At 47.1% G+C, this 22,669-nt stretch overlaps 1 protein-coding gene across 1 annotated transcript in view; it reads right to left on the bottom strand.

Moving 5' to 3' along the window:
* The window catches only part of LOC126971562 (E3 ubiquitin-protein ligase Ufd4-like), a 32,393-nt gene extending 23,034 nt beyond the window's left edge, over positions 1 to 9,359 (bottom strand). The window contains exons 1-5 of the mRNA XM_050817865.1: positions 9,163 to 9,359; positions 6,983 to 7,081; positions 6,145 to 6,260; positions 5,212 to 5,347; positions 3,091 to 3,204 (exon numbers count right to left, since the gene is read on the bottom strand). Coding sequence (XP_050673822.1) covers positions 3,091 to 3,204; positions 5,212 to 5,347; positions 6,145 to 6,260; positions 6,983 to 7,081; positions 9,163 to 9,246 — 549 coding nt within the window. The 5' untranslated portion in view covers positions 9,247 to 9,359. The remainder of the gene's footprint in view (positions 1 to 3,090; positions 3,205 to 5,211; positions 5,348 to 6,144; positions 6,261 to 6,982; positions 7,082 to 9,162) is intronic.
* Positions 9,360 to 22,669: the final 13,310 nt, after the last annotated feature.

Raw genomic sequence — 22,669 nt, 5'->3', positions numbered from 1 at the left:
ACCATGGAGTGCGAGTACGATATTATAGTTATCACTGAAACTTGGCTAAACAGTAGTGTGCTAGATGCTGAAATAATAAATGACAATTATAATATTTTTCGGAGGGATAGATGCAGCACTAGTAGTTCGAAGGATGAAGGTGGGGGGATTTTAATCGCTGTTTCAAAGAAATATAGCTCTTCTCGTAACACATGTAGTACATACAGGAAAATCCTCTCAAATATTACACATTTGCGCCGTTTATCTAGCTCCACCCATAATTTATTAGATACTGACAACGAAAGTGATGTCATTCTCCTCGGTGATTTCAATCTCAGCTTTATACATTGGGCAGCAGTAAAGTCGAACTTAGACGTAACTCTTACCCAATCGACTAACACTAACTGCAATTTAGGTTATCTTCTCACAGATTTTATGTCCCTTCATAGCTTTAAACAATATAATAACATCGCTAATAAAGGCAACAAAATTTTAGATTTAGTTTTTCGCAGTGGGTCACTGCAAGCTAAAGTACTTCCTTCGGATATCTCGTTAAGTAAAATTGATCCGTATCACCCACCATTACTTTCCGTATTTAATTTCCACAAACAGGAATTACTAAGTCCAAACAAAATTATAAAATACAACTTTCATCGCGCTAATTATGAAAGAGTTAAGGGAAAATAATTGGGATAATATTTTCGAAACAACGGACACTATTAACCAAATGATAGAAAAATTTTATAGCATTATTAAAGGACTTATGGAAAAACACGTCCCCAAAATGACAGCTAGTAGAGGTAGATACCCTATTTGGTTTACACACAACCTTATCAGGTTAATTAAGGAAAAGGAGGCCTTCCGTCTGAAATACAAAAAAACAAAATGTCCTCTCACAGAATACGATTTTCAAGAAGCTAGAAAAAGATGTCACACTCTAATAAATAGTTGTTACGTTAATTATAAAAAAAGTATAGAAGATTTAATTTGTAAAAATAACATGAAAGTACTGTGGTCATTTTTAAAATCTAAAAGAAAAAGTCAGGGAACGGTTCCAAACGTAATGACATTTAAAGGCACACAAGTATCGTCTCCCTCATCAATCTGTAATGCTTTTGCTGAACACTTTTCCACAGTTTATACACAACCAGATCATACGGACATTAGAATCAAGCCTAATATATTTTCTACCACAGATAATAACGCAGTTGCAGATTCAGCAAACAAATCTCTTTTCAAAATTTTATTAGACCAAAATTCAATAGAAAAAGCCTTGAAAAAACTAGACGATAGAAAAGGAGCTGGTCCTGATAAGATACCGGCTAATTTCATTAAAAACTGCGCTTCATCTCTGTCCTATCCGCTATATCTTATATATAATCGATCTCTGGCTACTGGGATATTTCCTGAAAAATGGAAGTCCGCTAATGTTGTGCCAATTCCGAAAAGCGGACAAGCGGATGATATAATGAACTACAGGCCAATTTCTATATTGTCCATTTTTGGTAAGGTTTTCGAATCTTTGATATGTCCTTATCTTTCTTTTCATTTGAAATCTATTTTAGTCCCTCAACAACATGGTTTCCGCAATAAAATGTCTACCGTAACAAATTTAACTGAATTTACAACTCAAGTAATCGATAATATAGACAAGGGACACCAAGTGGACGCTATATATATGGATGTTAGTAAAGCTTTCGATCGGGTCAACCACTCAATGTTAATAAGTAAACTACATAACGCTGGCATTCAAGGAACTTTACTGTCCTGGCTCTCGTCGTTTTTGTCGTACAGACAACTACAAGTTGTGGTTTGCGGGTATCAATCAGATCCATTCATGGCTCCATCTGGAGTCCCTCAGGGATCCCATCTAGGTCCTATATTATTTTTAGTATTTATTAACGACTTGTGTAACCATATAAAATCTTCAAATTTTTCGTTATTTGCTGACGACCTAAAGATTTTTAAATCTATCCAAAATCCGTTAGACTCGATTTCCCTTCAAAATGACTTAAACAGTATTTCCGAATGGTCTATTAAAAATAAATTGCCCCTTAATGTAAAAAAATGTCAGCATATAAAATTTACAAAGAAACGAATTCCGCTTAATACTTCATATTCTTTAAATAATCTTTTGTTAGATGAAGTGGATGAAATCAGAGACCTTGGAATTATTTTAGACAAGAAATTATCCTTCAATACACACATAGATGTAACAATCAATAAATGTTACAAATTATTAGCCTTTGTTTGGCGTAATTGCAAAACGTTTAAACCATGTTTAGCTCTTAAAATGGTTTATTTTGCTCTAATTCGTAGTTTATTAGAATACGGCTCCACCGTTTGGAATCCATTCTATAAGGATCCTATCAAAAGAATCGAAAGAATCCAGAAACGCTTAAGTTAACCTCTTATAATGATAGATTGCATTTCTTTAATATAACGTCACTAGAAAATCGTCGCTGGGTGAATGATCAAATGTTTCTATACAAAATTTTAAATCACAAATTAGACTGTCCCAATATCCTAGCCAAAATTAAATTTTCAGTGCCACGCGAAAGTGCACGTTTCACAAATTTCAAACCTTTTATTGGAAATTTATATAGAACTGAACTCGGTGCTAATAGTGTTTTAGAAAGGATCTGCCGGGAGCACAATAATCTTTTCAAAACTACTCGTGTTGACATCCACTCCTCCTCCCCTCCGCATTACAAAAAATTATTGCAGCAATTTATGAGTGCAGAAACCACATAACGTATGCTTTGTTTTGATTTATATCCAAAATTTAATTTTTAGTATTTTTTTTTCACTTGTTACTTCTACATTATAGTACTATAATAGTACAATACAATATTCTTTCATTGTAAACTTGCAACCCCGCACTTGTGCAACTCAAAAATGCATGCTGGTTTGCCTGTAATTGGATTTACACCATAATTTATACTTATTTTGTTATTTTTATAAGCTAGTAATAGTGTATAATCTGTTGGTGAACCTAAATAAATAAATAAATTTTATGTCACTTTAAAAAAATCATCTTTGTTTTATTCCATTTCAAAGTTGTATACCTCTATAAAACACCCTATATTAACGAGTTACAAACGGACGTACCTCCTGGTATGATTCGTTCTCCTTGTCACTGTCATCATCGCCATCATCATCGTCCTCCAGCTCCGTCAACAGCGTGGGAGCGCGACACGACTCCAGGAAGTCATCCAGTGACACCTGGGGTAATTATCACAACTAAAATATATGTCACTTGGCGAACAGCGCTGCGTATCAAATACAGTGAATATCACCCCGCAAATGATCTTCATATTGGTAAGTAATTATTTATTTTTGTTAAAATATAGCCCTGGAATCGTCGTTCTGAGGTATATCGTGTTTCGTCGTGGACATTTCACGGTCTCCCTATCACTTTAGATAGAAATCTCCACATATTGCTAAACAACCAGATACTCAGGTCTGCTGCATACGCCGTTAGAAAGGTTAGTAACTGTTGTTACGACCGAGTTTTGGCCACACATTAAAATAGTTTTTGCGCTGAGAAGAGATCTCTGTTGGTACTACGTTCCTATTAACCTAGTTTGAGACAGTTACTCAAAGAAAAATATAATATATATTTTCTCATCGTATATATATGCCTGTCCATTGACATTATTGTTACGTCTTAATTTATTATGTTCGCAAAATTCGCCAGATTTTTGGTCTAAATAGTAATTTTCTAATTACACTAAAAATAAAGAATTGCTAATATTCAATTCTAGGTGGCTTCATAATGTACAACATATCTTTTATGGTAAATGTATATATTATACCCTTTTATAATAAGTTTCAGCTGTTCCTATAAATTTTAGTACTGAACCGCGAAATATAATAGCGATTGGACAGCAATGACACAGTACAATATTGTTAGAGCTGGATTTAAAAAAAATTGCAAGAGCGACATCTCAAGTCCATTTTTCCAAATATTGGGGGTGAGCACTGAAGTCGGAGCATTAAACTGGTTAATTTCTGTCACTTTATATTTTAATCCGTGTAAATTTAGTTGCTTGTAATAAAACTGGGAGCGTTGGCTACGCTTTTCAAAGACTTGCCACAGATTTATCTTACTTTATTTTTATTGGAGCTGGAGGAACCATAACGTATTCGTGAATGAGAGCTTTTATTAGTGAACACGACAGGGGGAGAGGTCCGACTAAGAACAAGGTGTTATGTTGACAAGGGATCCGCGAAGAATTTAAACCCTACCGAACGGAACCAAGATAATGAAACACGGACTTTACTGAACTACAACGGCGAGGTTCATTAAAGCTGCACCTCTAAATTAGGTGTTTATAAAACGATCAAACATCGTATCTTTTACTGCATCATCCTACCTTATTCGAATCATTCCCATTATAATTATAAAACATTATAGAACACTATAGCTATGAATACACACGACTGATAAAACTTAATTAACACTTCTTATAACTATCACGACACTAAGATGGTAATTATTTATTTATAACTTAAACTACAAACTGTCTTTCTGTCGTGCACAATTAGCTCTCCTCATTACGCCGACACTAAATTATAAATGTTCATGTGTTATAGTTTTACAGATGTGTTTGTGAGTTAGTGAAGTGTGTAGTATTTTGCTTTTGGTGAATTCCTATGACAAATATTAATAAACGGCGTCATATTCACGTATACAATATTTTATTATCTAACACATATTTTCTTAAATGATTATAATCTTAAGAAAATAGAGTGTTTACTGCGTATATAAAATGCAATATTTAATATTTTAGTGTATATGTTCTACGAAAATAAACATCACGAAAGTAGTATTAAAGAATCAGTAATTAGAAAGAAGAAAATAATTTATTTTTATTGTTTAAACGAATAAGTAGCATGTACACACAAATACAATAGATATATATATAGATATATAATAGTTGTATTACATACAATATATTAGATAAAATATCTATCACGACACTATTATCTATTTTTTAATTAATATCCGTTAAACACAGAACAATGACGATAAAAATACTTAAACTAAAAGGCGGTCCAATTTGACAGGAGGCTAATGGACACTAAATTGTTTCAAAACGATTTCATGGTCTTCATCTATCTTACTCACACCTAGGTTTTTATCTAAGGATAGTTATCTCACTTACACACAGGTTTCGTGTATTAAGGTAGTATACTAAGTTTATAGTTAACACACAACGGACATACCTGTTCACTCTCGCTAGAGGTGGATGTGAGAGACAGGGTGAGCGCGTTCTGTGCGTTGGGCGCCAGAGACGGGTAGCTCTGTGCGGCCGACAGCAGCCCGCCCGGGAAGTTGCTCGACAGAGCCAGGCGCACCAGGCTGTACAGGTGAACATACAACTTGCAGTGTATACATTGATAAAAGTGTTCACCTACATCTACAGCCATTCTACAAATTGAATATTATTAAAGTCTTAGTAAACATTCTGTCTGGGAGGTTTCTTTGCACAAGATGCCAGCTAGGTGGTTCCACAAGACCACAGCGGCACCCTAATGTGCAAGTATTATTGTGTTTAGTTTGAAGGGACTGCGCTAGTGAGACTAAACATCGCAATTGCGCTGGTCAATGACAGACGTCGATGTCGCTCAGAATTTTGGATTCAATCACGAAACCTCAGCGACACTTATGGTAATGGCCGCCACTTGCCATCACTTGAACGTCTTGTTGGTCTCGTCACTTTTTATCAACTAATATTGATTAAATAAAAATTATAATCGCGGCAATATTATTCCAGCGACAAGCAAACTACGTTAGCGCCTTTTTAAAGCGAAGCTTAATACGAATGTTCGGGCCACAAAAGATAAACTTATTTTTTTAATGTAGGTCCTTGAATATACCGAATCTCTTCATCTTCCTTATTAAAAATACAACGGTATTCTTAATAAGAAATTTGAAGCTATAGAAATATTAAATCAGACGAGTACGGGTTTTACACGCCTTATGACTGATTACTGAGCAGTAACCGTTTACGGCTCAGACGTACTTACAGACTTTTTAAGCTCATTCCGTATGACTGACAAGGAGAATTTACGTTAATTTTATTTGACTTTAGAATATCAAACTTTAACGTCATAATGTATCATTTCTATTCGTTGTTCCGTAAAAGTCATCCATACCTAGGGAACAGGGAGCTGGGGTGGTTGCTGCGATTAGAACGTTGTTGGTTTGAATTATTTCTTGATCCACTTGACATGCGACCCATGCGTAACGACTCCAGAAGTCGAGCAGCGCCCTGGAAATATTGAATTATTTAAATCATCTTTAATAAAACATTGCGCTTTCGATGGCATATTTACATAACTAGTCAGAGTATTTCAATTATTTATGTGCACAATGGGACGCTCCTTTGCATAGGATGCCGGCTAGTTTATGGGTACCACAACGGCGCCTATTTCTAAAGTGAAGCAGTAATGTGTAATCATTACTGTGTTTCGGTCTGAAAGTCGCCGTAGCTGGTAAAATTACTGGGCAAACGAGACATAACATCTTATGTCTCAAGGTGACGAGCACAATTGTGGTGCCGCTCAGAATTTTTGGGTTTTTCAAGAATCCCGAGTGGCACTCCATTGTAATGGGCAAGGCGTATGAATTTCCATCAGCTGAACGTCCTGCTAGTCTCATTCCTTATTTTCATAAAAAAAACTATTTACCAGAAATCATGACATCCCACTAGTTTCTAAGTGTCTGAATTAAGGTCTCAGTCAAATAAAACTCTTGAAACGTAATATACTTATCAATATTTATAATTTTTGTTGAGTTAAACTGTTTTTTTGTTAAAGAAAAACTGTTACAAAATTTTAATATCGACACAGAACGCACAAATACCTCGCATCATGTTGCCCCGCGGGTGGCGTTAGACATCAGTATAATTTTTGGAAAATGTATTTAGGATACTGTGTTGATTTGCCATGCCTTTTTTAATAGTATATTACAAATATTGTAGTGTGTACGTACCTGTTCAGTTAGATCTGGTTCACTGGCGCTCATGTTACTAGCTTGGTTTTCGTTTTGATGATCTGCATACTGTCCGTCATTGCTCTCCGTTTCTTCACACTGCATTTCAAATAATAATAATAAAAATCTCACATACATTAAATAAAAAGCTATATAATTCAACTAAGAGATTAACACGACATTTGATTTTGTTTTGAGAAAAGTAATGAATCATCTCTATAATATATATATGATCACCAAATAATAAGCTATAGATAATTATTAATACAACAGAAACTCGATGTAGTTAATACTTTCTAAGTTATTGCGTTGTCCTGTAATTTTTTTCTGATAATACTAATTTTCAAGTATTTCAGTACTCTATGTTAGGAAAATGGAAATCTTATATGTCTAGCCCAATTAAAGCTATGTTTAATCATATTAATTTGCTTATTACCTAACTACGTCATCGAAAGATATACTAATTAATAGGATAATATAATAATTATTATTATTTCACACTATGAATTTCATTTCACTTATTTAAGTTATAAACAACTACGTCCCATCATTTCGTCTATCTAAACTGGGTAGGCATATGTCCCTTACGTCTTTTCTACTTCTAACACAAATTTTCAACCACTACAAACGCGATTGTCAAAAAACATGACAGAGCATAGCAAAAACAAATTACCTCGTTTTCAGGATTTTATTTATTTTAACTAGACTCAGTATTGGTTATACCGTTGATAAAAATATAATATCAAGTTATCTTGAACCTCGAAGCGTAAGTTACGCAGTGATATTTTTCTGGCATGTTTTTCGAACGGTAGTAGGTCGGTGATGTACCTGTATGTGCAGTATATTAAGGTTAGTACGCAGAGCGTGCAGTAGCGAGGCGGGCAGCGCGAGCAAATCGCTCGATAGCAACGCGTTCGCCGTGTTACGATGCTCTTCGTCCCTACGACCGCGTCTTCGCTCCCCCTTTACAACATACTCTACTCTATATACGTCCATCCCTTTACTACTGAACATCATCTACGGTTTGTTCACAACGTTCGTATTAGCTATAAGTTTGTTTTGTTTTAGTCTCATACAGAGTCAAACACATCAAGTGTCTAGGGATCAAACTCAATTTTTTTTAGTTACCAAAAAATCTTTTTTAAAATTAGATTCACTGTACTTGTAATTTGGAAAAGGTAATAGTTTTCAATAGATGAAAATCTTCTCTCAAGTCGTTGTTCTATAAAATCTTTCAAGGCCGATTACGGCCATACTCATGGGTTTTTCTGAGAAGACTTCATTCGGCCGAAAAGAAATGATAAGAGCGGAGAGAATGATGGAAGCTAGTTGTAGGCGACGCACTGTGTCGAATCGCTCCTTGCAGTTACTGTATCACTGGCAGCGTGGCACATCGATGTGGAGGACAGCTGGCGTCCGTACGTAGACAAATGTTGGCAAGTGTTACGCCCTGCCCATTTAAATGCAGTGCCGCTTAAGACTCAATCGAGTTCAATCAAGAGCCTCATTAAACCAATAATGTCACAAGAGTAATTCTTCGGACTATACTCAAGAAAATTAATTAATAATTCAAATTAACTAAATTAAGATTTTTAGATACCTTGATACCTAGACACTTACTGAAGTGTTTAATTAGTAAGAATGACTGTTGAGTCGAAAAATATATTAGATATAAAAGTATCTAGGTACTAATAAGTCATCTAGTCTATATTTTCTATAAGGATTCAAGGCTCTAATACTTTTATAATCAGGCAAATATGAACTGTTAAGTTTCGGGTCTATTTTCATGATTCAGGAACATTACATTTGGCGAGTTAGTTAAGTTCGAGTCGAACATTTATCTATGTATATATAAAGTGTGTAAAAGAGTGGAGGAGGTGAAGAAATATCAACTACAGTTGAAGCAAAATCAATAATGTCCGTTGGTGAGCTATGCCGCCTGCATTAAAGGGTTTTATAACACTATTTAGAGTTTACCACAAACAGAACTTTAGTGTCGGTCAATCAGGAATCATTTATTACTCTAATTACTAAACATTCAAACACTTGTATTCCATTCAGAACGGATCATTAATGAATTGCTTGATTCACCAGTCGATTTTTCTTTCATAAGCAAATAATCAGTATTATATCAAGAAATAAACATTAGCCAGACCAAAGTTCAACTTAATTATGTTTACCTCTCGACTATTGGATTCTGGGAGTGGTTCTTTGGCCGGATATGGTTTGGTAATATCAGTGATACTAGTGGGTCCCATCTCCATGTCGGTGAAGGAAGTGTTGGCTAGGTCTATACAATTATTGCTCTCGGCTCCCAGAGTAAGTGATTCCACTATGGTAGCCAGATCTGTGAAAATAACGATTAAAAAATGTTTAGTAATCAATAAGCTGTTTTGAATAATATTATATAGTGAACTGGAAATTATTTTATGGACGGATAATATAATGCCTACTACTCGGCTAAGTCGAGATAGTAAGTCTTTTGTGGGGCGATGTATATGCTTTTACAACAAGATCCCAGATTTTTTTCAAAACAAAATTATTACGTTATTCAAAATAATTGTTAAAAATCGTTTGTGTGTAAAAGGTTACTATAACATAAATGACTTTCTTAATGATACCACAGATTGCGAATAGAGTGACCTCCCTCAGGCTATTAAATAATAAGTTTAATTGTACAATATGACTTTGTAAACATATTTTTTTGATGAAAAAATAAGCCCGCTGAGTTTGTTGCGCCCATTCTTCTCAGGACTGAGGCATTCAAATTGGAATGGGTGGTAGTTTATGACTTTCAATAAATGATGTCACATCCTATTTTGAATAAAAATATTTGAATTTGATACAGATGTTGAGATCATCATTATCAACCGGAAGAAATCTACTGCTAAACAAAGGACGCCGAAATGCGTTGCCCTCATCCAATGTATTTCGGCGTTCTTGAACAGATCGTCGGCCCATCTTGTGGGGGGCCTACCAACACCGCATCTTCATGTATGTGGTCGCCATTCGAGGACTTACTGCCCCAACGGCCATCTGTCCTTCGAACTATGTGCCCTGCCCACTGCCACTTCAGTTTCGCAATCATTTGGACAAAGTTACGGACATAGTGTCCGTAACTTTGGTTCACCTACGGATCTCCTCATTTCTGATTTGATCTCGCAGGGAAACTCTGAACATAGCCCTCTCAGAGGGCAGTGGGATGTTGAGATTAGAGAGTTAATGGTAATAAAATGTGTGGTGTGGTAAGGGTACCTGTGTTGATATGGTGAGTGGACGAGTTGATGGCGGACAGGTCGGCGGCCAGCAGGCGGGGCCGCGTCATGTTGGAGACGGGCTCCTCGCGGGAGATGTTGTCGGCGGACGACGCCTGCTCCGTGGACGACACGGACACCTGGCGTGTGTGGTGTGTGGTACCTGTGTTGATATGGTGAGTGGACGAGTTGATGGCGGACAGGTCGGCGGCCAGCAGGCGGGGCCGCGTCATGTTGGAGACGGGCTCCTCGCGGGAGATGTTGTCGGCGGACGACGCCTGCTCCGTGGACGACACGGACACCTGGCGTGTGTGGTGTGTGGTACCTGTGTTGATATGGTGAGTGGACGAGTTGATGGCGGACAGGTCGGCGGCCAGCAGGCGGGGCCGCGTCATGTTGGAGACGGGCTCCTCGCGGGAGATGTTGTCGGCGGACGACGCCTGCTCCGTGGACGACACGGACACCTGGCGTGTGTGGTGTGTGGTACCTGTGTTGATATGGTGAGTGGACGAGTTGATGGCGGACAGGTCGGCGGCCAGCAGGCGGGGCCGCGTCATGTTGGAGACGGGCTCCTCGCGGGAGATGTTGTCGGCGGACGACGCCTGCTCCGTGGACGACACGGACACCTGGCGTGTGTGGTGTGTGGTACCTGTGTTGATATGGTGAGTGGACGAGTTGATGGCGGACAGGTCGGCGGCCAGCAGGCGGGGCCGCGTCATGTTGGAGACGGGCTCCTCGCGGGAGATGTTGTCGGCGGACGACGCCTGCTCCGTGGACGACACGGACACCTGGCGTGTGTGGTGTGTGGTACCTGTGTTGATATGGTGAGTGGACGAGTTGATGGCGGACAGGTCGGCGGCCAGCAGGCGGGGCCGCGTCATGTTGGAGACGGGCTCCTCGCGGGAGATGTTGTCGGCGGACGACGCCTGCTCCGTGGACGACACGGACACCTGGCGTGTGTGGTGTGTGGTACCTGTGTTGATATGGTGAGTGGACGAGTTGATGGCGGACAGGTCGGCGGCCAGCAGGCGGGGCCGCGTCATGTTGGAGACGGGCTCCTCGCGGGAGATGTTGTCGGCGGACGACGCCTGCTCCGTGGACGACACGGACACCTGGCGTGTGTGGTGTGTGGTACCTGTGTTGATATGGTGAGTGGACGAGTTGATGGCGGACAGGTCGGCGGCCAGCAGGCGGGGCCGCGTCATGTTGGAGACGGGCTCCTCGCGGGAGATGTTGTCGGCGGACGACGCCTGCTCCGTGGACGACACGGACACCTGGCGTGTGTGGTGTGTGGTACCTGTGTTGATATGGTGAGTGGACGAGTTGATGGCGGACAGGTCGGCGGCCAGCAGGCGGGGCCGCGTCATGTTGGAGACGGGCTCCTCGCGGGAGATGTTGTCGGCGGACGACGCCTGCTCCGTGGACGACACGGACACCTGGCGTGTGTGGTGTGTGGTACCTGTGTTGATATGGTGAGTGGACGAGTTGATGGCGGACAGGTCGGCGGCCAGCAGGCGGGGCCGCGTCATGTTGGAGACGGGCTCCTCGCGGGAGATGTTGTCGGCGGACGACGCCTGCTCCGTGGACGACACGGACACCTGGCGTGTGTGGTGTGTGGTACCTGTGTTGATATGGTGAGTGGACGAGTTGATGGCGGACAGGTCGGCGGCCAGCAGGCGGGGCCGCGTCATGTTGGAGACGGGCTCCTCGCGGGAGATGTTGTCGGCGGACGACGCCTGCTCCGTGGACGACACGGACACCTGGCGTGTGTGGTGTGTGGTACCTGTGTTGATATGGTGAGTGGACGAGTTGATGGCGGACAGGTCGGCGGCCAGCAGGCGGGGCCGCGTCATGTTGGAGACGGGCTCCTCGCGGGAGATGTTGTCGGCGGACGACGCCTGCTCCGTGGACGACACGGACACCTGGCGTGTGTGGTGTGTGGTACCTGTGTTGATATGGTGAGTGGACGAGTTGATGGCGGACAGGTCGGCGGCCAGCAGGCGGGGCCGCGTCATGTTGGAGACGGGCTCCTCGCGGGAGATGTTGTCGGCGGACGACGCCTGCTCCGTGGACGACACGGACACCTGGCGTGTGTGGTGTGTGGTACCTGTGTTGATATGGTGAGTGGACGAGTTGATGGCGGACAGGTCGGCGGCCAGCAGGCGGGGCCGCGTCATGTTGGAGACGGGCTCCTCGCGGGAGATGTTGTCGGCGGACGACGCCTGCTCCGTGGACGACACGGACACCTGGCGTGTGTGGTGTGTGGTACCTGTGTTGATATGGTGAGTGGACGAGTTGATGGCGGACAGGTCGGCGGCCAGCAGGCGGGGCCGCGTCATGTTGGAGACGGGCTCCTCGCGGGAGATGTTGTCGGCGGACGACGCCTGCTCCGTGGACGACACGGACACCTGGCGTGTGTGGTGTGTGGTACCTGTGTTGATATGGTGAGTGGACGAGTTGATGGCGGACAGGTCGGCGGCCAGCAGGCGGGGCCGCGTCATGTTGGAGACGGGCTCCTCGCGGGAGATGTTGTCGGCGGACGACGCCTGCTCCGTGGACGACACGGACACCTGGCGTGTGTGGTGTGTGGTACCTGTGTTGATATGGTGAGTGGACGAGTTGATGGCGGACAGGTCGGCGGCCAGCAGGCGGGGCCGCGTCATGTTGGAGACGGGCTCCTCGCGGGAGATGTTGTCGGCGGACGACGCCTGCTCCGTGGACGACACGGACACCTGGCGTGTGTGGTGTGTGGTACCTGTGTTGATATGGTGAGTGGACGAGTTGATGGCGGACAGGTCGGCGGCCAGCAGGCGGGGCCGCGTCATGTTGGAGACGGGCTCCTCGCGGGAGATGTTGTCGGCGGACGACGCCTGCTCCGTGGACGACACGGACACCTGGCGTGTGTGGTGTGTGGTACCTGTGTTGATATGGTGAGTGGACGAGTTGATGGCGGACAGGTCGGCGGCCAGCAGGCGGGGCCGCGTCATGTTGGAGACGGGCTCCTCGCGGGAGATGTTGTCGGCGGACGACGCCTGCTCCGTGGACGACACGGACACCTGGCGTGTGTGGTGTGTGGTACCTGTGTTGATATGGTGAGTGGACGAGTTGATGGCGGACAGGTCGGCGGCCAGCAGGCGGGGCCGCGTCATGTTGGAGACGGGCTCTTCGCGGGAGATGTTGTCGGCGGACGACGCCTGCTCCGTGGACGACACGGACACCTGGCGTGTGTGGTGTGTGGTACCTGTGTTGATATGGTGAGTGGACGAGTTGATGGCGGACAGGTCGGCGGCCAGCAGGCGGGGCCGCGTCATGTTGGAGACGGGCTCCTCGCGGGAGATGTTGTCGGCGGACGACGCCTGCTCCGTGGACGACACGGACACCTGGCGTGTGTGGTGTGTGGTACCTGTGTTGATATGGTGAGTGGACGAGTTGATGGCGGACAGGTCGGCGGCCAGCAGGCGGGGCCGCGTCATGTTGGAGACGGGCTCCTCGCGGGAGATGTTGTCGGCGGACGACGCCTGCTCCGTGGACGACACGGACACCTGGCGTGTGTGGTGTGTGGTACCTGTGTTGATATGGTGAGTGGACGAGTTGATGGCGGACAGGTCGGCGGCCAGCAGGCGGGGCCGCGTCATGTTGGAGACGGGCTCCTCGCGGGAGATGTTGTCGGCGGACGACGCCTGCTCCGTGGACGACACGGACACCTGGCGTGTGTGGTGTGTGGTACCTGTGTTGATATGGTGAGTGGACGAGTTGATGGCGGACAGGTCGGCGGCCAGCAGGCGGGGCCGCGTCATGTTGGAGACGGGCTCCTCGCGGGAGATGTTGTCGGCGGACGACGCCTGCTCCGTGGACGACACGGACACCTGGCGTGTGTGGTGTGTGGTACCTGTGTTGATATGGTGAGTGGACGAGTTGATGGCGGACAGGTCGGCGGCCAGCAGGCGGGGCCGCGTCATGTTGGAGACGGGCTCCTCGCGGGAGATGTTGTCGGCGGACGACGCCTGCTCCGTGGACGACACGGACACCTGGCGTGTGTGGTGTGTGGTACCTGTGTTGATATGGTGAGTGGACGAGTTGATGGCGGACAGGTCGGCGGCCAGCAGGCGGGGCCGCGTCATGTTGGAGACGGGCTCCTCGCGGGAGATGTTGTCGGCGGACGACGCCTGCTCCGTGGACGACACGGACACCTGGCGTGTGTGGTGTGTGGTACCTGTGTTGATATGGTGAGTGGACGAGTTGATGGCGGACAGGTCGGCGGCCAGCAGGCGGGGCCGCGTCATGTTGGAGACGGGCTCCTCGCGGGAGATGTTGTTGGCGGACGACGCCTGCTCCGTGGACGACACGGACACCTGGCGTGTGTGGTGTGTGGTACCTGTGTTGATATGGTGAGTGGACGAGTTGATGGCGGACAGGTCGGCGGCCAGCAGGCGGGGCCGCGTCATGTTGGAGACGGGCTCCTCGCGGGAGATGTTGTCGGCGGACGACGCCTGCTCCGTGGACGACACGGACACCTGGCGTGTGTGGTGTGTGGTACCTGTGTTGATATGGTGAGTGGACGAGTTGATGGCGGACAGGTCGGCGGCCAGCAGGCGGGGCCGCGTCATGTTGGAGACGGGCTCCTCGCGGGAGATGTTGTCGGCGGACGACGCCTGCTCCGTGGACGACACGGACACCTGGCGTGTGTGGTGTGTGGTACCTGTGTTGATATGGTGAGTGGACGAGTTGATGGCGGACAGGTCGGCGGCCAGCAGGCGGGGCCGCGTCATGTTGGAGACGGGCTCCTCGCGGGAGATGTTGTCGGCGGACGACGCCTGCTCCGTGGACGACACGGACACCTGGCGTGTGTGGTGTGTGGTACCTGTGTTGATATGGTGAGTGGACGAGTTGATGGCGGACAGGTCGGCGGCCAGCAGGCGGGGCCGCGTCATGTTGGAGACGGGCTCCTCGCGGGAGATGTTGTCGGCGGACGACGCCTGCTCCGTGGACGACACGGACACCTGGCGTGTGTGGTGTGTGGTACCTGTGTTGATATGGTGAGTGGACGAGTTGATGGCGGACAGGTCGGCGGCCAGCAGGCGGGGCCGCGTCATGTTGGAGACGGGCTCCTCGCGGGAGATGTTGTCGGCGGACGACGCCTGCTCCGTGGACGACACGGACACCTGGCGTGTGTGGTGTGTGGTACCTGTGTTGATATGGTGAGTGGACGAGTTGATGGCGGACAGGTCGGCGGCCAGCAGGCGGGGCCGCGTCATGTTGGAGACGGGCTCCTCGCGGGAGATGTTGTCGGCGGACGACGCCTGCTCCGTGGACGACACGGACACCTGGCGTGTGTGGTGTGTGGTACCTGTGTTGATATGGTGAGTGGACGAGTTGATGGCGGACAGGTCGGCGGCCAGCAGGCGGGGCCGCGTCATGTTGGAGACGGGCTCCTCGCGGGAGATGTTGTTGGCGGACGACGCCTGCTCCGTGGACGACACGGACACCTGGCGTGTGTGGTGTGTGGTACCTGTGTTGATATGGTGAGTGGACGAGTTGATGGCGGACAGGTCGGCGGCCAGCAGGCGGGGCCGCGTCATGTTGGAGACGGGCTCCTCGCGGGAGATGTTGTCGGCGGACGACGCCTGCTCCGTGGACGACACGGACACCTGGCGTGTGTGGTGTGTGGTACCTGTGTTGATATGGTGAGTGGACGAGTTGATGGCGGACAGGTCGGCGGCCAGCAGGCGGGGCCGCGTCATGTTGGAGACGGGCTCCTCGCGGGAGATGTTGTCGGCGGACGACGCCTGCTCCGTGGACGACACGGACACCTGGCGTGTGTGGTGTGTGGTACCTGTGTTGATATGGTGAGTGGACGAGTTGATGGCGGACAGGTCGGCGGCCAGCAGGCGGGGCCGCGTCATGTTGGAGACGGGCTCCTCGCGGGAGATGTTGTCGGCGGACGACGCCTGCTCCGTGGACGACACGGACACCTGGCGTGTGTGGTGTGTGGTACCTGTGTTGATATGGTGAGTGGACGAGTTGATGGCGGACAGGTCGGCGGCCAGCAGGCGGGGCCGCGTCATGTTGGAGACGGGCTCCTCGCGGGAGATGTTGTCGGCGGACGACGCCTGCTCCGTGGACGACACGGACACCTGGCGTGTGTGGTGTGTGGTACCTGTGTTGATATGGTGAGTGGACGAGTTGATGGCGGACAGGTCGGCGGCCAGCAGGCGGGGCCGCGTCATGTTGGAGACGGGCTCCTCGCGGGAGATGTTGTCGGCGGACGACGCCTGCTCCGTGGACGACACGGACACCTGGCGTGTGTGGTGTGTGGTACCTGTGTTGATATGGTGAGTGGACGAGTTGATGGCGGACAGGTCGGCGGCCAGCAGGCGGGGCCGCGTCACGTTGGAGACGGGCTCCTCGCGGGAGATGTTGTCGGCGGACGACGCCTGCTCCGTGGACGACACGGACACCTGGCGTGTGTGGTGTGTGGTACCTGTGTTGATATGGTGAGTGGACGAGTTGATGGCGGACAGGTCGGCGGCCAGCAGGCGGGGCCGCGTCATGTTGGAGACGGGCTCCTCGCGGGAGATGTTGTCGGCGGACGACGCCTGCTCCGTGGACGACACGGACACCTGGCGTGTGTGGTGTGTGGTACCTGTGTTGATATGGTGAGTGGACGAGTTGATGGCGGACAGGTCGGCGGCCAGCAGGCGGGGCCGCGTCATGTTGGAGACGGGCTCCTCGCGGGAGATGTTGTCGGCGGACGACGCCTGCTCCGTGGACGACACGGACACCTGGCGTGTGTGGTGTGTGGTACCTGTGTTGATATGGTGAGTGGACGAGTTGATGGCGGACAGGTCGGCGGCCAGCAGGCGGGGCCGCGTCATGTTGGAGACGGGCTCCTCGCGGGAGATGTTGTCGGCGGACGACGCCTGCTCCGTGGACGACACGGACACCTGGCGTGTGTGGTGTGTGGTACCTGTGTTGATATGGTGAGTGGACGAGTTGATGGCGGACAGGTCGGCGGCCAGCAGGCGGGGCCGCGTCATGTTGGAGACGGGCTCCTCGCGGGAGATGTTGTCGGCGGACGACGCCTGCTCCGTGGACGACACGGACACCTGGCGTGTGTGGTGTGTGGTACCTGTGTTGATATGGTGAGTGGACGAGTTGATGGCGGACAGGTCGGCGGCCAGCAGGCGGGGCCGCGTCATGTTGGAGACGGGCTCCTCGCGGGAGATGTTGTCGGCGGACGACGCCTGCTCCGTGGACGACACGGACACCTGGCGTGTGTGGTGTGTGGTACCTGTGTTGATATGGTGAGTGGACGAGTTGATGGCGGACAGGTCGGCGGCCAGCAGGCGGGGCCGCGTCATGTTGGAGACGGGCTCCTCGCGGGAGATGTTGTTGGCGGACGACGCCTGCTCCGTGGACGACACGGACACCTGGCGTGTGTGGTGTGTGGTACCTGTGTTGATATGGTGAGTGGACGAGTTGATGGCGGACAGGTCGGCGGCCAGCAGGCGGGGCCGCGTCATGTTGGAGACGGGCTCCTCGCGGGAGATGTTGTCGGCGGACGACGCCTGCTCCGTGGACGACACGGACACCTGGCGTGTGTGGTGTGTGGTACCTGTGTTGATATGGTGAGTGGACGAGTTGATGGCGTACAGGTCGGCGGCCAGCAGGCGGGGCCGCGTCATGTTGGAGACGGGCTCCTCGCGGGAGATGTTGTCGGCGGACGACGCCTGCTCCGTGGACGACACGGACACCTGGCGTGTGTGGTGTGTGGTACCTGTGTTGATATGGTGAGTGGACGAGTTGATGGCGGACAGGTCGGCGGCCAGCAGGCGGGGCCGCGTCATGTTGGAGACGGGCTCCTCGCGGGAGATGTTGTCGGCGGACGACGCCTGCTCCGTGGACGACACGGACACCTGGCGTGTGTGGTGTGTGGTACCTGTGTTGATATGGTGAGTGGACGAGTTGATGGCGGACAGGTCGGCGGCCAGCAGGCGGGGCCGCGTCATGTTGGAGACGGGCTTCTCGCGGGAGATGTTGTCGGCGGACGACGCCTGCTCCGTGGACGACACGGACACCTGGCGTGTGTGGTGTGTGGTACCTGTGTTGATATGGTGAGTGGACGAGTTGATGGCGGACAGGTCGGCGGCCAGCAGGCGGGGCCGCGTCATGTTGGAGACGGGCTCCTCGCGGGAGATGTTGTCGGCGGACGACGCCTGCTCCGTGGACGACACGGACACCTGGCGTGTGTGGTGTGTGGTACCTGTGTTGATATGGTGAGTGGACGAGTTGATGGCGGACAGGTCGGCGGCCAGCAGGCGGGGCCGCGTCATGTTGGAGACGGGCTCCTCGCGGGAGATGTTGTCGGCGGACGACGCCTGCTCCGTGGACGACACGGACACCTGGCGTGTGTGGTGTGTGGTACCTGTGTTGATATGGTGAGTGGACGAGTTGATGGCGGACAGGTCGGCGGCCAGCAGGCGGGGCCGCGTCATGTTGGAGACGGGCTCCTCGCGGGAGATGTTGTCGGCGGACGACGCCTGCTCCGTGGACGACACGGACACCTGGCGTGTGTGGTGTGTGGTACCTGTGTTGATATGGTGAGTGGACGAGTTGATGGCGGACAGGTCGGCGGCCAGCAGGCGGGGCCGCGTCATGTTGGAGACGGGCTCCTCGCGGGAGATGTTGTCGGCGGACGACGCCTGCTCCGTGGACGACACGGACACCTGGCGTGTGTGGTGTGTGGTACCTGTGTTGATATGGTGAGTGGACGAGTTGATGGCGGACAGGTCGGCGGCCAGCAGGCGGGGCCGCGTCATGTTGGAGACGGGCTCCTCGCGGGAGATGTTGTCGGCGGACGACGCCTGCTCCGTGGACGACACGGACACCTGGCGTGTGTGGTGTGTGGTACCTGTGTTGATATGGTGAGTGGACGAGTTGATGGCGGACAGGTCGGCGGCCAGCAGGCGGGGCCGCGTCATGTTGGAGACGGGCTCCTCGCGGGAGATGTTGTCGGCGGACGACGCCTGCTCCGTGGACGACACGGACACCTGGCGTGTGTGGTGTGTGGTACCTGTGTTGATATGGTGAGTGGACGAGTTGATGGCGGACAGGTCGGCGGCCAGCAAGCGGGGCCGCGTCATGTTGGAGACGGGCTCCTCGCGGGAGATGTTGTCGGCGGACGACGCCTGCTCCGTGGACGACACGGACACCTGGCGTGTGTGGTGTGTGGTACCTGTGTTGATATGGTGAGTGGACGAGTTGATGGCGGACAGGTCGGCGGCCAGCAGGCGGGGCCGCGTCATGTTGGAGACGGGCTCCTCGCGGGAGATGTTGTCGGCGGACGACGCCTGCTCCGTGGACGACACGGACACCTGGCGTGTGGGGTGTGTGGTACCTGTGTTGATATGGTGAGTGGACGAGTTGATGGCGGACAGGTCGGCGGCCAGCAGGCGGGGCCGCGTCATGTTGGAGACGGGCTCCTCGCGGGAGATGTTGTCGGCGGACGACGCCTGCTCCGTGGACGACACGGACACCTGGCGTGTGGGAGTATGTATTGTACAATACATTTTATTGTAGAATCATCACAGTAACACGCCTACCAATATCCGGTTGGATTGTATTGTATTATATTATGTATATTTTACTAGCTACCCAGATAGACGTTGTTCTGTAGATAATAAAATTAATAATAAAAAAATAATGTTTTATATAAAAAATAATTATGGGTCCCAAATCGAAATAACTATCCTATCTCTCAAGTTGGACCAAACTGCACTCCATGAAGTTATCCCCATTAAAATCCGTTCATTAGTTTAGGAGTCCATCGCGGACAAACAACGTGTCACGTAATTTATATATATTAAGATATTATACTTACTTTTATGCCAATAATTACAAAGAGTAACCTAGGTAGGACCGCTCCTATTAACAGAATTGTAATGTCCTATAACAATATATTTAAAATAGCAGAGTTGGACATATTTTGGAACTCTGCATCGATTTTCAAGCGCAAAATTAAAAATCATTTAATTAAATAATATCATTCGTTTTTTTTCGTATTTAATAATAGTTGCTGTATTTTAAATTTAGTTTATATAAAATTTACTTTTTTTTTTTGTTTAGAGTGATAAGTTTTTTATATTTTTGTTTTGGTAACCAATTTATTAAGTAATTTAGATAAGTAGTAAGTAAACGAAGAAATTGTCATATTATGTTAATAATGTTTTTAAGTACTTGTAATTTAATTAAGTAATTAATTGCATGTCGAGTTAACCCGTAAATGGGGTATACGATGTTAAATAATATAAGTAATTAATGTGTAAATATACTATAAGGTAATATATTGTATACAACGTGGGCTTCCTATTAAATAAATAAATAAATAAATAAATAAAATATATATATTATCAGATTTTAAAATTGTTCATATGCTGTGTTTTTTTTTCATGTTGAAAAAATACATATTAGAAACACAAAATGAGTTTGCGTATCACTACATATTATAAAACAAAGTCCTCCGCCGTGTCTGTCTGTCTGTCTGTTTTCACCAAAGGATAGCGTGGTTCTCCAGGAAGATTTTAGTATATTTAAGTTTTTGTATACATTAACGATATTTGTTTTACGTTTCGGATTTAGGATATTTTTAGGAAAAAATAAGAAGTTTGAGGGTTTAAAAAAATTATAACTACAAAGCGGTAATGTAAAAAGCTGTGTACACAAATACGATATTAATCCTTATCCCAATAAATAAGTTAGATATTCTACACCATATCTAATGTATATAAAATTCTCATGTCGCGGTGTTTGTAGTTAAACTCATTCGAAACGGCTTGACCGATTCTCATGAAATTTTGAGTGCATATTGGGTAGGTCTGAGAATCGGACAACATCTATTTTTCACCCCCCTAAATGTTAAGGCCAAATTTTTATTTTATTTTTTTTTACTTTTTTTTTAAATTCGTTTCATTATGAGTCAGCATTAAAAAATATATACAACTTCAAATTTTCACCCATCTACGATCAACAGTTACTTTTGTATCGCGATTTTAATATCGGCAATACAACGTTTGCTGGGTCAGCTAGTAATTTATACAAATTAAATTATATCTAAGGAGTAATCGCTTCGGTTGATGCAATACGACCTTCCCCTCGCACCGTCTTGCCTATTACAAACAAAGAATAAGTAGTGACAGAAAAGATATAACTAAGAATAGACCCATTTGTATATTATCAGTATTTTCAAAGGTATTTGAATCATTAATCTGTCCGATATTATCATGGCACTTAAGATCAATAATGATACAGAACCAGCATGGCTTTCTTAAAAAGAGGTCTACTATATCTAATTTAGCATTGTTTGTCGATGATTTATCAGTTGCCATAGATAGTTCAAATCAAGGTTTATCAGTTGCCAAAGATAGACAAAACTTGGGGCGTACGGTATTTGTGGCAATCTAATTCAATGGATGGGCTCATTTTTAAAAAACCGTTAAATGAATGTTGTTATTGGAGGGTACCATTCAAATACTTTTATTGCGGTATCTGGTGTTCCGCAGGGTTCCAATATTGGCCTCACGTTGTTCGATATTTTCATTAATGATATAGCCAAATGTTTTAAGTTTTCTCAATTCCATCTTTATGCAGATGACCTCAAGATGTATAGTGAAATAAATAATATTGAAGACTCAAGGAATATGCAACAGGATTTAGATAGACTTCCGGTTTGGTGCAATGAAAATAATCTAAAATTAAATCATTTGATATGTTACAGTATCACCTTCAGCAGAAAAGTAAGAAATATTAATTTTGATTACAGTATAAATGGCAACCATCCACAAAATTAACGCTGTTTAATTCAATGATAAGAAGTAAACTTGAATATTGCTCTATTTTATGGAATCCTAACTATAAAGTGCATAAAGACAGAATAGAAAGAGTACAAAAAAATTCTTACGACACTTAGCCTACAAGGACAATATATTAAAAGAAATTAATAATACCAACGACCTCTTAAAACTTTATAAAACCATATCACTGTGCCATCGTAGAAACTCAATAGAAGTCAAAGGTATGTAGTTAAATAATTATTTATTTAATTATATAGTTACTAAAGTTTTGTTTTAATATAGAGTTGTTTGTGTATCTAGCTTCTTCATATGGGTCAAAACTATTTCGCAGTTAACTTCTTCAGGTATGTCGTACTGGTATGCCTATTGTGCTCCGATTTTTCAAAAATTTTGTCCTAGTTTTCACACGACATAATTTTTTTCGCAGTTTGAGTTTCATAGTTTTCCTTTATCACAATAAAATTTAAATGTATCGAATTTCTTCATAAGATTCACTTACTCACAGATAAAAAAAAGAGATAATAAATAGATTGAAACAACTGATTTGTTTCATACTTTGAAATGTAACGTTTTTATTGAGGTTA

Source organism: Leptidea sinapis, chromosome 24 (genome assembly GCF_905404315.1).
Source record: "Leptidea sinapis chromosome 24, ilLepSina1.1, whole genome shotgun sequence".
NCBI lineage: Eukaryota > Metazoa > Arthropoda > Insecta > Lepidoptera > Pieridae > Leptidea > Leptidea sinapis.
This window is presented reverse-complemented; position numbering and strand designations above follow the sequence as displayed.